The sequence below is a fragment of the Budorcas taxicolor genome, chromosome 1 (assembly GCF_023091745.1).
Source record: "Budorcas taxicolor isolate Tak-1 chromosome 1, Takin1.1, whole genome shotgun sequence".
Taxonomy (NCBI): domain Eukaryota; kingdom Metazoa; phylum Chordata; class Mammalia; order Artiodactyla; family Bovidae; genus Budorcas; species Budorcas taxicolor.
This window is the reverse complement of record NC_068910.1, coordinates 208005626-208021148: the sequence shown is the minus strand read 5'-3', so window position 1 is coordinate 208021148 and position 15523 is coordinate 208005626. Positions and strand designations below refer to the sequence as shown.

At 51.9% G+C, this 15523-nt stretch overlaps 1 protein-coding gene across 3 annotated transcripts in view; it reads right to left on the bottom strand.

Moving 5' to 3' along the window:
* Positions 1 to 2772: 2772 nt before the first annotated feature.
* The window catches only part of AGPAT3 (1-acylglycerol-3-phosphate O-acyltransferase 3), an 89380-nt gene continuing 76629 nt past the window's right edge, over positions 2773 to 15523 (bottom strand). For all 3 annotated transcript variants that reach the window (XM_052643637.1, XM_052643560.1, XM_052643715.1), the window contains 7 exons: positions 15068 to 15237; positions 14264 to 14425; positions 13364 to 13517; positions 12779 to 12881; positions 10089 to 10164; positions 5139 to 5337; positions 2773 to 4581 (listed from right to left, as the gene is read on the bottom strand). In XM_052643637.1, the coding sequence (XP_052499597.1) occupies positions 4493 to 4581; positions 5139 to 5337; positions 10089 to 10164; positions 12779 to 12881; positions 13364 to 13517; positions 14264 to 14425; positions 15068 to 15237 (953 nt within the window). In that variant the 3' untranslated portion in view covers positions 2773 to 4492. The remainder of the gene's footprint in view (positions 4582 to 5138; positions 5338 to 10088; positions 10165 to 12778; positions 12882 to 13363; positions 13518 to 14263; positions 14426 to 15067; positions 15238 to 15523) is intronic.

Sequence of the window (15523 nt, the reverse complement as noted above, 5' to 3'; positions counted from 1 at the left end):
TCTCGTGGGATACAGGCGTTTAGAGTCAAAGTTAGCTCCCACCCCCACCCCCCACCCCCGACAGGCTCCATAGACCAAAAATACCCACTCTCCTCCACTACACAAAGCTGTAGCAAAATTGTAAAAACGAAGTGTACAAAAGGAAGCATTCATATAATACATTTGCACCCTGTATACAATTTATCACCCTTTGAAGCTGGCCAACGGTCAGGTACGGCAGAGGATCAATAATGGAAAAAGAACGCTGACATCTGTCCCACACGTTTCGGTCGATGGTTTGTGTTGTTTTCCAAAGAGAGAGATTTTCATTTACAGTTACAGTACTTGCTGACGATCGTTATGATTCAGAAGCCAGTTGAATTTCCTGGTATGTAGGCAAGTAACATTTGATTGTCACCACGTACAATTCTGAGACAATAAATACAAGCAGATCAGATGCATTTCTTCATGGCATCAAGTAACTCAGTTTAACACAATTTAGTGCATTTCAGTATCTCATTCACAGTTCAACTTCTGTCCTAAATACTTTTGCAAACAAAAAGTTAAGAAACGGAAAAGTTTATAGGAAAAGAAAACTCCAAGTAAACTTGTCATCACAAAGCTTCAAATTTTAAAGCAATTCAATTGTCTTTGAAAGGAGGGTGCGACTGCCGCCAGCCTGACTGGAGTCAACTGCCCTGAGTTCCTGGGTTCCCCCGAGGGCTCTTATTTCCTTCCCGTACGTTTGTGGGAATGCCTCTATTGCACTGAATTAGCTAGTAGCCAGTGCTGGGGGTGAACTCAACTCATGCATGTCCACCCCTGCATCAAGCAGAATGCAGTGTGACATCACCTACCCAAAAAAGGTCCCAGCGTATTTGTGTCCTGGCCCTGACATGCAAGGATGTGGAACCCACAGGAAAGTCTGCCTGCCTGCAGCACCACTCATGGCCCAGGACAAGTCCAGGGGTGTCAGGGGTGTGGCTGGCCCCAAGGGCACTGGGGAGAGGCTTGCCTTTGCTTGGGAGATAACTTGTTAGAAAGGGGCAGGCACGTGGAGGGGGGACATGCTGTCTTGAGAGGGAAGCAGGTGGGCATGTTGGGCTGATGGTTTTAACCCCTACGCCTGGTTACACTGCCAGGGGAAACCACAAGGCACCACTACCTGCCATGCATGCCAGGGCTGCATGCCACGGTGCATGCCAGGGCTGCGTGCAGCTGTGGTGAGAAACTCACAGCGCACGGTACACAAGGGTTGGTCAGCTCAGCTGAAAATCAGCTGGGCTCCGAAGACTCTATGTGGCTTGTTTCTAGGTGTCTCAGGCAGAGACAAAGCAACGTGCAGAGGGACTTGTTCTTCAAACCTGACACGAACGGGGGTCACACGGGTGTGGACAGCTTGGAGACAGCACCTGACCTGTACGTAACTGCGTGCACCACTCTTCTGCAGGTGGACGTCGGTGCTCAGCAACTGAGAGTGAGAAAGAGCTCAGGCCATGGCGCACACAGGGGTCGGGGGTGACCGGGCAAACAAGGCGGAGACTCCAAACTGCCCTGGCAGGCGGTCACGCCTGCGTCACCTTCACAAGCAAGTACTACTCATGTCGCTGATTCAAGTCAAGTCATGACTGAGCAGTTCATACAGAGACCATCTCTTCAATCTGACTCTGCTGCTCAGCGGGGGGTTGTGGCTCAGACAGGGCTGTGCATCCAGCACACTGTCACCAAGGAGCTGATGACCAGGGTCACTTCTTTGGGGTTAAAAGTCCCTGAGCAGGTAAGCCTTTCCCCAGCGTCTGCTCACCTGCTCCAGGGCTGTCACAGGACCTTGAGGGGCGCCTGTCACAAGGCCACAGTGCTGCAGGCACCCTAGAAGCCCCTGGAGCCCCCTAGAGGGATGGCTGGACACACAAAGAGGGCCCAGGACCCAGACTCTACTTGCCAGGCGGCACCAGGACACGTGTGCTGAGTTCTGAGTCCAGGCCGCCGGGGCCTGAGCTGAGAAATACACCATCCAGCGGCCTGGACTCAGAACTTGGCCTTCATCGGGCACCCGTGGGAGGGACCCAAGGCCTGGAGCTGCTGCCTTTCGTCTCTCCAGAGGGAGTGGGGCTGGCTCTGGAAGCTGCTGCAGCAACAGAGCTATAGCCCCAGAGGCTCAGCAAACCCCTCCCCTGGCAGAGCGGTCAGCCAACGCTGTGGATTCCTGGTCCCACCCGACCCGACCTGGGGCCACGTGTGTTGAATCTGGAGTACACCCTCCCTGGTTGTGACCAGGAGGACCGTCCCAACACTCAGCCTGATTTGGGACAATGAGAACATCAGTAACAAAGGAGTTAAAGGAAAAGAAATAAGAAAAGCACTGTTCTGAGATTTATTAATTTAGAAAAACTAAAGGAGCCTCCCCCTCTTCCCTCTGAAGTGGATGAAAAGCAAAATCCACCCCTCCAAAAAAAAAAGCAAACATTCATGGTGTAATTTTTATTGCTCTCAAAGGGCTTGGTATTCAAATGCACAAGCTAATCTTCGTTAAATCAGAAGGAAGTCACTGAGATTTAAAACCTACACATGGTCTCAATCTCCATTCACCCAGGAGTCTTCACAGCTGGTTACTGACTCAGTATAGAATTGACATATTGTGTATCAATTTCAAGGGGAGGGAACTTAGCTGGGAAGCAAGAACTATTAATTAAATGGTAAAAGATCTAAATTTGCACTTTCCAGGTAATGTAGCTTCACAGTAGTGCCCTTCAACTTCTTTCTTTAAGCTCTTCAGGGATGAGTGGATTAGCAAATCACACACACACACACACACACACACACACACACACACAGGTGAGCAGCATGTTGTGTGAAGAAAAACAAGATCTAAGGGAGCCGCTCACCCAAGTGGAAGTGGCTTTACTGCGTGTCAGGCTCCACGCCCGAAGGGAAGCGGGAGGCAAGCTTTGTGGCAGAGGGTAGCTGCCTTCCACACTGTCTCAATGCCCAGTCTTGAGAGGACGTGTGTGCCTTCAGAGCACTGTGAGGGAGCACAGAACTGCGGGTCACATCCCTGCGACCTTGGTGCCATCACCAAGGTCACCGACCCAGAATTCAATTGTATCACTGTAAAGGCAATCTGCTGTTTCCACAGGTCTCCCCAGAATTCAGACTTCGGGCCAATGCATAATTATTTTTTCCAGTTTGGTTTATAATTTTGCCCATTCTTCTTTTGTTTTTTTTTCCCCCCTAGAAAATTCAACCTGCCTCTATTCTGAATGCTGGTTACAGGACAGCAGAGATAACACCCATTTTTTTCTTTCCCTTGCTAAAAAAGATGAGGGGAGTGTGACTTTAAAAAAGCAAGTTGAAAGTTTAAAAAGAAAGTCGGATGCAGGCGGGTGGCGGAGCTGAAGGGGCGGCCCACGCCCACCCTGCTGGGCAACCCCAAGGCTTCCAGCCCCGCCAGGCCAAGAGGCCCGAGAGTGCACGAAACACCTCCCTTTGGCTGCTGGCTGGAGAGGATGCTGCCTGGACACTAGGGACTCCCCTGCCTCCCCCAAAGGCCAGCATCCTCCAGGACACACGCACCTGCTTGGAAGGGAGGTGACGGAGTGGGGAAGGCTCCCCACCTCTGGTTTCCATCAGGTCAACTGTGAAAACAAAACCTCTAAAAAGCTCCGAGTGAACAGTCTCCAACCACCTTTAGAAGACAGGGTGATGTTGCACCGCCTTTTCAAAGTATCTGCCAGCCCTGCATAGCGCCCCTGGCACACCGGCCCTGCGGGGGGTGGGGGGCCGGCCCCCTGCGGCCCTGCCCCGGGTGGGATGAAAGGCCGCTGTCCGCCGGGAGCAAGGGGGACCGGAGCTAAGCCCCGGGCATGGGCAGAATTCGACATCTCACCACGTTTTCGCTGGCTCCACTCGCTTTAAAACGGATTCAAGGTGTCAGCAGGCAGGTTTAGGTAGGCGCTCCGGGGGAGGGGGCGTGTCCCGTCGCAGCCCCGCCCAGTGTGCTTTTCGCCAGGCCACGTCCCCGCCGCCCGGAGGCCGGGTGCGGGCTGGTAGCGGCCGGTAGGTGCTCTGGGGGCCTGGGGACCCAGGCACACAGTTCTCAGCGGGAGCAGGGTGGAGAGGCCGCAGGGGGTGCAGGGGAAGAGGCGAGGGCCGGGGGAAATTCCCAAGAAAATTGATAAAAACCGAAAACGGGATCTAAGTGCGAGAAGAGAACGTTTCCAAAGCCTCCCTCGGGCCAGGTGAGCCCCCGGATCCCTGGGGGCGGGAGCGGCCGCCCCCCGGAGCAGGCACCCAGCCCGACTCTCCTGCGCAGGGGCGAGGCTGGCGTCTCCATCTGCAGGTCTGCCGACCGCTTTACTCTTGGCTCAAGTTTTATTGGTCAATATTAGTCACCAGTTAATAAGAAAAATAGTTTCTAAGTGTCTTTTTTCCCCCGCTCTAGATGTGTTGTTGTTTTTAATTGAGTTAATTGGATACCACCGTCAGGTTATGTGTGTTCAATCACAGCCATTAATTATTCCTTTTTCTTAAATTCTTGGTTTCCATAGCTGGAGCCTTTTTCTATTTCAGTCACTCCTATTAGTCGGCGGACTCCAAAGGAAGCTTTAAAACAGGAAAAAGGCTAGGTTAGCTGATCGCCTTGCCATCAAGCTGGAAAAGTCGTTTTGGGTGGGTGGGTGGGTGGGGGGCTGCCTTTGACCTCAGACTTTCCTGGGGGCGAGGGGCGGGTCCTCTGCCCTTCTCCCACCCAGTCAGGCTGTGGGGTTGGGTAGCGGGGAGCAGCGGTAGGTGTGGGCCCACTGAGGCCTGCAGTGCCCTACACTTAGTGCCCCTGAGTCTGCTACAGCGCGAGCGATGGCAGTGTCCTGGGGAACCTCGGCCCAGCATGCCAGCCCACGCCCCCAACTGCCCAAGTGCAAACCCAGTGGCCAGGACCCTCCCCACGCAGCTCTTGGCCCAAGATGCCAGGCAGGTGGCAGGCCGGCTGGCCAGCTTTCTGGAGAGATGGCCCTGTGGCTCAATGGTCAGAGCTGCTCTCTGAGGCTGGCAAGGCTCGGGCTGGACCCCGGCTGCCGGGTGACCGTCTCCAGGCCTGGGCATGGCCACCAGCACACCGAAGGCTCCCACCCTTGAGCCGCACCATCATTCCCCTTCATTACCTGCCCCGACAAACCCCAGGAACGTCAGGATCAGGAGGGGGGATCCACTGGCAAAGACGCCCAAGACGAAACTGAAGAGAGGAGACAGGAGGAGCGTGGCCCAGGAGAGGAAGTTGAGGAGCGTCCACGGCCGGCGGGCGGGCTTGAACTGCTGCCCCGGAAACACACCCTTCTGGTTATATACCTCCTGCAGCGCGTCCTGAAAGAGCCAACCGGACAGTGGCCTTCATGTGCTGCTGTCCTAACCCAAAAGCGAGAAACGACTCTACCTGAAGTGGATGGGCCACATGACACGGGCCACGGGATGAAGCTGACGTGACCTTCATCTGTGGCTGGCTTATATCAAAAGCTTGAGAAACATAAACCCTCCGATCAGGCAAGTTTCCTAGGAAAATGATCAGCCCGTGCCTGGCACACAATAGACACCTCCAAGCCCCTGGACTGCAGCGTCTGCCAGGCCCCGCACCATCTCTGGCGACACCTCCAGAGCGAGGGTGGCAGCCACCACTGCTGGGAGTCCATGGCCCGCCAGCTGTGTCATGCACAGAAAGCTGCTTAACCTCTCCTTCCTTCGTGTCCTGGCGGCTAATGATGGCAGGACAGGGAGCAGGTGAGGACGTGAAAGCATCCTCGACAGGGAGATGGGGCCACGCTAAACATCGAGCGGCAGCTGCCTGATTGAGCAGCCGAGATGCTGAGATAGACTTCTCTGCAGCTGTGACATGTCACGTGCCAGCAAGGACATACACTCACGATAGTCTGGGTTTTCTGAAGAACCTAAGTGCCATACAATTCCATATAAATAAAAACATGTATGACAAGGCATGTGTCTGGGACCAAGTCTGGAAAGAGCACCCACGTGATCTTAATCACCTCAGGGGCTTGGGTCTCGCCTCTCACCTTTTTCTGTTTTATTTTCTGCATTTAGCTTCTTCAGCTGTGTTTGGCATTTCATTAAAAACAGGGCAGGGGTCTTGACAAATACCCAGTGTCACAGCCTCTTCCAATGTGTGGTCAGACACCAGCTGCCCCTGCCAACCCAGGGGGCATGGGGCGGGCGCCATAGGCCTGAGAGCTCAGGAGCAGCTGCGACCCTTACATCTATGAGGATACCTCAGGTCACCCACATGTGCCCCCCCCCAACCCCAAGGGCCCTTCCCATGGGGTTCCAGAACATTTTCAAGCCTGTTCATTCAGCCTGCTCCACTCTGCCCGCCTGCCCCTAAGCAGACGATGCAGATGGTGGTAGTCTCTCGAGTCCCGACCTGTCAGCCATTCCTCACACACCCAAAGGCCAGTGTGCTCTCCTTCCCCAGGAGGGTTTACGCCTGCACCCTGTGCATGGGCACCTCTATGACAGTGTCTGGGACTGCTCCTGTGCCGTGTGCTTTTCTGTGAGTAGCATCACACCACACGCCTACCGCAGTCTGCTTTTCATACACCTGCTTTCTCAAGATTCAGTTAGACTAAGAATATGCATGCAGTTCATTCATTTTAACTGCATCCCAGCAAATGAATAAACATAATGTATCTATTTTCTAATAATGTACTTTTAGATTATTTCTCACTTCCTGATAAATAAGCAAATACTGTTGCTGGGAGATATCACTCTTTGTAAGAGGTTCCAACTTTTAAAAACTAACCCTGATCCAGAGACACACTCTCCTTTGCACCCTCATGCACACGTCTTTCTGCCCATCCACCATGGGACGGGCACACACCGTATTCCTTCTCTCTTTTAATTGGTCAGCCTTGCCCAAGGTTTTCCATTTTATTAATATGTTTAAAGAAAATCTTTCGGTGCACTGGATTCCTCTTTTGTAGCTTTGTTTTCTGCTTAAATAGTTTATGCTGTTATTATTTTCTTTGTTCTCTGTTTATTCTATTTCATGTATATTTGTGTGCGTGTGTACACATATGTATGTACGTACATTATTTTAATCTATCCCGTCCCTGACTTGTGTTTCTTGAACCTGACAAAACCCATGTTCTTCAACTCTGGAGGTTTTATGGTTATCCCTGACAACTGCTCTTCATCATTGTTTCCACCTTATCCTCTGGATGCTCTAATTGTTACATTCTGGACATCTTTTTAGCCTCTGGATCTTTTAACTTTCCTTTTATGTGTTCACTTCCCTGTGATACATGCTGAGTAATTTCCTCAAAACCTTTGTTGTTGTTATTTGCTAAGTTGTATCCACCTGTTTGGGACCTCGCAGACTGCAGCATACCAGGTTTCTCTGTCCTTCACTATCTCCTGGAGTTTCCTCTCATGTCCATTGAGTCGGTAGTACTATCTAGCCATCTGATCCTCTGCCACCCTCTTCTCCTTTTGTCTTCAGTCTTTCCCAGCATCAGGGTCTTTTCCAATGAGTTAGCTCTTCGCATCAGGTGGCCAAAGTATTGGAGTTTCAGCTTCAGCATCAGTCCTTCCAATGAATAGTCAGGACTGATTTCCTTTAGGATTGACTGGTTTGATCTCCTTGCAGTCCAAGGCACTCTTCAAGGGGTCTTCTGCAGCACCTCAACTCGAAAGTATCAGTTCTTCAGTGCCCAGCCTTCTTTATGGTCCGACTTTCACATCCTTACATGACTACTGGAAACACTGTAGCTTTGACTATATGGACCTTTGTTGGCCAAGTGACGTCTCTGCATTGTCTAGGTTTTTCATAGCCTTCTTTTCAAGGAGCAAGTGTCTTTTAATTTCATGGCTGCAGTCACCACCTGCAGTGATTTGGGAGCCCCAAAAAATAAAGTCTGTCACTGCTTCCACTTTCCCGCCTTCTATATGCTATGAACTGATGAGACTAAATGCCATGATGTTAATTTTTTAAATGCTGAATTTCAAGCCAGCTTTTTCACTTTCATCAGGAGGTTCTTTAGTCCCTTTTCACTTTCTGCCATGAGGGTGGTGTTATCTGCATATCTGGGTTGTTGATATTTCTCCCAGCAGTCTTGATTCCAGCTTCTAATTCTCTCTTCAGCTGTATCAAATCTTCTATCTAATCTGTTAACTAAGATTTTACTGTCAATTACTAGATTTCTCATGACTGTATATCTTACTTGGTTTTTCCTCAAATCTGTTCCATTTTTGATCGGTCTTACTCTTTTGTTTTCAATCCCTTCTTCTTTTAAAAAAATATTTGTTAATTTTTATTTTTGGCTGTGCTGGGTCTTTGCTGTTGCACACGGCCTTTCTCTGGTTGAGGTGAGTGGGGGCGACTCTGGTTGTGGTGTGCGGGCTTCTCATTGCAGTGGCTTCTCTTGTTGCAGAGCATGGGCTCTAGGGTGCACAGGCTTCAGTCGCTGTGGCACATGAGCTCAGTAGCGGCACATGGGCTTAGCGGCCCCAAGGCACATGGAATCTTCTTGAACCACGATTGAACTCATGACCCCTGCATTGGCAGGCGGATTCTTCCCCACTGGACCGCCAGGGAAGTCCTCAATCCCTTCCTTTTTGCTTAGTCATTTCAAGCAAGCTGACCTGAGTCTCTGCCTGGTGGTAGTTCCATAGCTGAAGTTTCGGGAGGGTTTAATTTTCTGTCTGCTTGTCGTGCTTGCGCGTGGCGGGTCCCGGTTACGAGCGCGTCTCCAGCAGAAGTCTCAGCAGCTGAGCCTGGAGTCATGCTCGTCTAGCTTTACGTGTGCTTCTCTCAGGGACTCTGGAGAGATTCACCTGGAGCCACTTTTTTATGCTGATGTTTTGATTTTGTTCTTGAACTATGTTGTTAGTATGACGTCAATCCCCCGCCTGTTTAAGGACAGTGCTGGGATTATGAATCACCAGGGAGATGTTTCAAGACTCAGAGGGGAAAGGTAAGCTTCAGAGTCACTCCCTGTGCTGGCAGGTTCATTTTCCAGTTTAGCCTCCATGAGGATGAAAGTCCAACAGGGTCCCAGCTTCATTAGGGTCTTTAGTTCTAACTTCCAGCCCTGAGTGAGGTCAAATCCATGTCTTTTGTTTCCATAAGACCACAGGGTGGGCAGACCAACAGACGCGGCGAGCTTCCACTCACAGCCTTCCCAGCTGACTCCCAGTCCCACGTCCTCTTTCGCTCCTGAGAGAGGTCCCTTACTCTTTTTTAGCACTTGTCAGTGCATTTAAAAGGATATGCATTTTATTTTTTAGTTTTAAAAGTTTGCTTAAATTCCTCTGAAGATTTATGTTTCATACATTACTTGGTTGCTGCTGCACGTGGGCTCAGTCATGTCTGACTCTCTGCGACACCAGGAACCCACCAGGCTCCTCTGTCCATGGGATTCTCCAGGCAAGAAGACATGAGTGGGCTGCATTTCCTACTCCAGGGGATCTTCCCGACCCAGGGGTGGAACCTGTGTCTCTTGCATTGGCAGGTGGACTCTCTGCCCTTGCACCACCTGGGAAGCTCCTGTTACTTGGTTAAAACCCTTATAAAAGGGTATGTGTTTTATACTAGAAGGGCTTTCTGATTATCTGAGCCTCTCTGTTGCTGAAGATGAGAACCTAGTGCCCTGTATGTTTGTGTGTATAAAACAAACCGAAGAGTCAGGGGTGAGACATGTCAGGGGAATGGAGGAGGGGCTGGGTGGGGTCACCAAGAAGGCTGTCCTGTCATCTATAGTGTGTCTTTTACATATTAAATCATATGTATACACACACACACATAATGTGTGTTGCATACCTACAATTTCTGTTACACACACAAAATGAAACAAATGTGGTATTATTGGCAATGGTTATACAAGCACTGTGATATCCAGTATACTTTTCTCTAGTTTGTTAATTTCTTGAAAGTTAGGAAAAATGAAAGGCACAGAAAAGGACTGGAAAGAAGAATTTGAGAGTGGCACAGCATGCCTGTCTCTAGAGGCAGTTGGCGCGCTACCTGCCTGCCCTGTTAGCTGCCCCTTGGGAACCTCTGTGAGACCCCAGGGGTAGGGGTGGAGGTGGGGGGAGCTGGGCGCCTTTACCTTCTCCTGGTACAGTTTATGAAGCCACTGAGCTGCTTCCTTCTCATCCAGTGGAATCTCTTCCAGAGGAAATCTCCTGTTTCATTAAGAAGATTGAAAGCGAAGTGAATTACCAGATGATATCAAACTGGAACAGGGAAAAGTAACTTCTTGTGCATCAGGAACTTCTGTGAGACCCCTTTACCTTCTCCTGGTACAGTTTATGAAGTCCTGCCTTTTCTATTCAAAGTCCTGCCTTTTCTATTCAAATCGGACTCTCAATTTCTAAGAACACACAAACATCAAAGTAACTTTCCCTCGAGCAGTGTCCCGTGCCTCGGAGGACTGTGGGGGATCATGAAGGGCCCCAGCAGGCGCGTCAAATGTCCAGGAGCGCTGAAGCATTGCACAGGGACACTTCAGGAGTGTCCCCATGGACAGGAGCAGTTAGCTCCACTGGGCAGGCTGACTGTTCATTAGCCTCAGCAGGAGGTTTGGTCTTGCAGTTCATCTTTGGATGTGATCATCGCTGAGAGTGTCTTTCATGAGGCAAAGAAAACTTCATCTTTCACAAATGAAATCTACTTGCCTGAAAAGCTGAAGAGAGTTTGAAAATTTAATCTCACCTAACAAACTGCTGACTTCAACTGGGACAGTGGCTTATGTGTAAACCGGATCACCAGCTGAATTACCAGCCCCAGGATGGGAGGTGTCTACCTGTTACGACCAGGATCTCTTTCCAGGGCACTGCAATACCTCAGGATCGCCAGCAGGGGCCGCCGAGCGCACTTAACCAGCGGACCGCTGCTGGGCCTGACTGCCTATGTCGGAGGGCCCAGGGTGAGAGAAGAGACAGGAGAAATTTCCACAGCCAGAGGCAAATCTCCTATGTTGAAGGAATATCAACTTTTTTTTTTCTCTAAAAGTTGAGAACTTTGTTTCTGGTGGGTTGTACTTATCCATTTTACCATATTCAAAATGAAAACAGGATTTTTACAAGCACACGCAATCAGACGTCTGAGCACACATCACGCAGCCTCCAGGAGACTCCGCTGTGCACTCAGAGGACAGAAGAAGACTGCTAACCCCCTAGTAAACAAAACGGTTTAGCTCTGTGGACCCGGAAGGTGTGGGGCACTGCAGGAGTCCCCAGACCACACCGAGAGAGGTACCACTTGAAGGACTCATCACAGGCACCACCTCGGGACGGAAAGGAAGGCAGGAGAGGTTTGTCTGCAGAGAGGTGACCGCCCACAGCGTCAAACTCAACTGACTGTTCTCCCCTAATTGCACAGATACCACATACGGATTCTGTTGTGTGTCTGCTGTATGAAGCATGAAGTATGTAAGAATTTTAAATGATGAGACAAATATGAATGCTATCTCCTCGTGTGGACTCAAGCCACTTTGAGGATGGTGGCCCCAACAGCCAGCATGGACACAGGAGAGCCTCAAGGCATCATCCCCATGGCCCTGGCCCTGCCTAATCACAGGCCCCTGGGGCATCTTCTTCAGTAGGGGATGGGAAAATGAAGCAAAACTCCACTGGGTCATGTGAACCTTGACTTATTTGATTACAGGTATGTTCTGGACTCATTAGAATATTGCTTTTGCCCAAAACACCCAAACGGTACATAATACAAAACAGTAAGTTGAAACTTTCCAAAATTCTAAGAATATATCTATTAAGATACTGAATACAGCCCCTCGTTTTCTGCAACAAAGCAGAAAAAGAGCAGATTACAGCACCAGTCCTCTCCCACTGGAGCTGAATGTCCACGCAGAGGGCAGTGCAGCTTAGGGGCAGGCGAGAGCACCAGCCTGGAGCTGGACCAGGTAGGTCCCCCCTCCACCAGCTGCTTTTCCACCCGCCGGCTCTGACCATGGGCATCTGGGATGCCCAGAGCCCCTTACTACCCAGGGGCTAGACCAAGATCTGCCTTGAGGGCTCCCTGAGGAGGACGGGGACCTACAGGGCCCCGGAAAAATCACCAACCGCTGGCGGCCACTACTGTGTCTCCACCACCACCCCCCGCCAGACTTTGTGGGTGCTTGTCTTCTCTTCCTGAGGCAGAGAAATGTGGAGGTCAGAGTGTGGCTGTGAGACAGGAAGACCTTGCACACAACTCTAGTCCCCGGCCTTGGTCTTTTGTTACAGACATGGATCCCACCATCCCAAGCAGCCCTGTGTTACCCAGCTTGATGTGCCCCCGTATTGGCTGCCTCTAAGCCAAGGGGGTTCAGGCGCGCTAGGGTAGAGCCTGCCGACTCAGCGAGGACACGGCCCTGACCTCACCATCACTCCCAGGTGGTATAGATGGCCGTACACCATGAAAAGGGGACCACATGGGCATGCCGCTGAGGATGGGACAGTTCGTCCTTCTTCTGCCTATGAAAAGTCTACTCACTGCCCAAGGTTTAGCTCTCTAAAGCCTCTTCCCAAAAGCCTCTGCTCCCTCCAAGGGGAGGGATCACGCCTCCCTTGGAGCTTCTGGAACCTTCTGCCTGTACCTCACGCAGCCTCCTCCTTTGCTCTGTCCGGGCCCCACCATGCGCGGGTCCTAGAGGGTGGAAGGCCCCAGCACCTCCACGTGGGGGCATCCGGGAGAGGGGAGGAGCCGCGCAGAAGGTGCACGCTGGCTTGGTCCCGGCCCCGCCCCGTCGGCCCCGGCCCCGCCCCCGCCAGCCCCGGCCCCGTGGCACTAGCTGACCTGACACACATGTCCGCCTCGTACTTCTTCCCATAGAGGATCCCCAGCAGAGACGGGTTCTTGTTTCCTCGGAAATTCAGCGTGACATCGTACACAGCTGTGACTGCAGGGAGGGCGCAGAGGGTGACAGGTGACATCCGGCAGCTTGGCCCACCGTGGCTCTCCACCTGGATGCCCGTTGTGAGGGTTCCCATCTCTCACTGGGGCGTTTAGTTGAGTCACTTGTGTTTAAAGCTACTGTCTGGCTGTTTCCTATCCATCCTGTGCTTTGTCCCTTTCTTTGATTTTGCCATCCTTTTGGATTAATTGGATATATATATTTTCCTTTATAAGGTTTTCAGGTATATACTTTTTTAAAATTATCACTTTAGTTGTTTTCCATTAACTAGTATTTTATCACCTCAAAAAATGACACGAGAATCTTACAACATGTAAATCCACGAACTCAGATCTCCTTTTAATGTCACTGGCATTCTGTATTTTACACAGAACTCACTGATTTGGTTTCTGGCAAATCACTGATTTCATTTCTCACTTTGCTGGGAGTCTGGGCTGGTGGTGGTGGTCAGGGCAGGCAGCTCTTACCTGTCCCGCGGAGGCACTGGACCGCGGTGGTGAAGCCTTTGGTCCGAGGCAGCAGGTGGTACTTGAGGACGGGCAGCCCCTTGGAAGCAGCCACCTCCATGCTGACGCGGTGCTTCTTCTCCGTGAAGCGTGTGCCCTCACAGTACAGGAGGAACTAGGTCGTGGTGGGGGACAGAGGCCAGTTAGAGATGCTGCAGTCACATCTGCACACAGATGGTGGCAGCACTGCGCCTACTCCCAGGGAGTGAAAAGACACTTCCTGGGGAGAAGTGAGACTCGCTGTCCCTGGGCGCCAGCCTCTGGTGGCTTGTGGAAAACAAAATCTTCCATCCCTCTGCCTCAATGTGAGTTACAGACACCAAATACATAAACAGCCAGTTCACAAATAATTGCCGTCAGAGACCAGAAAGAAGAATCAGAACTGATTTCAAACCGATTGATACCGATCATTTCAGATGGCTGTTCGTCAAACTCCAACCAAGGGGTCAGAAAGGACCCACCAGGCCCTGCTCTGCCCTTGAAGGCTGCTTTAAGTGCAGTGCAAACCTAGGAATTGAAGTCCACGTTGACCCACAGGACTGTGGGTCACAGGGCTTGTCCTGACATCTGACTCCACAGAACAGCCTGGGTGCCTGGGCAGACTCTTCGCTAACATTCCAGGGGTGCTCCCAACTCAGCCCAGCAGGATCTCCTCTGTGTGGGCCCAGATGTGTGGGGCCCATCTGGGGCAGGTGGAAGCAGGTGGTCTAAGAGCGGTTCCCAAGCCCGCAGGTGCATGGGGCGGGGCCGTGGCCCCGGAGCTCAGAGGCTCTTGTTGGCTTTACAATTAATAACCTGGGCTGTATTCCTGATGCCCAAGGTAACACAGCTTGTGTGGCCTTGCCCCGCTGTCTCACTCACCCACATGTATTCGGGGTAGTTGGCCAAGGACTTCAGGCCTTTGATGACGGTGTCCCGGTCTTCCTCCCACTTCCGTTTGCAGAACACAATCTCCAGAAAGTACCACGTCCAGCCAATGAGGGGCACGTAGAGCAGTTCCCTTTTCGCCAGGACTTTGGAGCTCTGGAGGGAGGGGGAGCAGCTGGTGCATCATGGCCACGAAGTCCCCATGGGCAGCACCCTGCAGGCAGCCCTCAGCACTGGCTGTCATCGGGAGACCCTGACACTGAGCATGATGCCACTGGGATGGGCAGGGCCCCAGAGTGCAGGTGCCACTAGATGAGAATCCATGGGCAGATCTGCCCAATGCTGGCAGGCGGGTGCGTGGGCAGGAGGGGGGCCTAGAGGCTGCCCGATGCTGGTAGGCGGGTGCATGGGCAGGAGAGGGGCACAGAGGGTATACTGGGTCTTCAGGGCTGCTCTGGCTGCCAGGCTGGGGGCTTGCTGAGGATGATGCCAGGGCCACCACCCACTGGGCTTCCCTGCAGGGGACCCCTCAGCCTTTCTCATTTGAGGCAGCTGAGCCAACAGGGAAGGATTGCAAAGGAAATCTCAGGAGGGAGCCCTGGGGCAGCCTGCAGTCCCAGAACCCATGTGGTCAGCCATACTCACACGCCTAGCTCAGAGGGACCAGGGGCTAAACACAGAGCAAACGAAAACTCAAGAGCCCTGGAGACTTCAGACCCCCCAGGGAGCCATGCCAGCCCCTCCTTGGGACCCCATGTCGCTCACCCCACACCCTCCTGGGACCCCTACGTTGCTTACCCCCAGCACACCGAAGCGCTCGCACATGGTCCACCCACAGAGGAAGTCGATTTCAAAGTTGTGGTTGAGGATGATGACTGCGTGCTCCTTTCCAAAGCTGTCCACCGTGGCCTGGTCGGTGAACAGGGTGCACTCCGTGCACGACCACCACTCCAGGAGCATGACCAGCTCTGTGGACATATGCAGGACGTCAGCCAGGTGCAGACTGCCACGCTCCCGGCCAGCCCTCCCTCCCTGCTCCCCGACGTGGGCGGGGCTTGCACAGTATCACCCAGATTGGGATTTTCTGCTGGAAATGAGTTTTGATGGTTTGTGTGTAATAAATTAAGTTTTCTAAATCTATAATTATCTCTCTAAGCAAAAGTCAGGGGAGAAGTCAAATGGAAGCAGAAAAAATGGGGGATTTCCCTGGTGGTCTAGTGGTTAGAAATCCACCTTGCAATGCAGAGGACACGC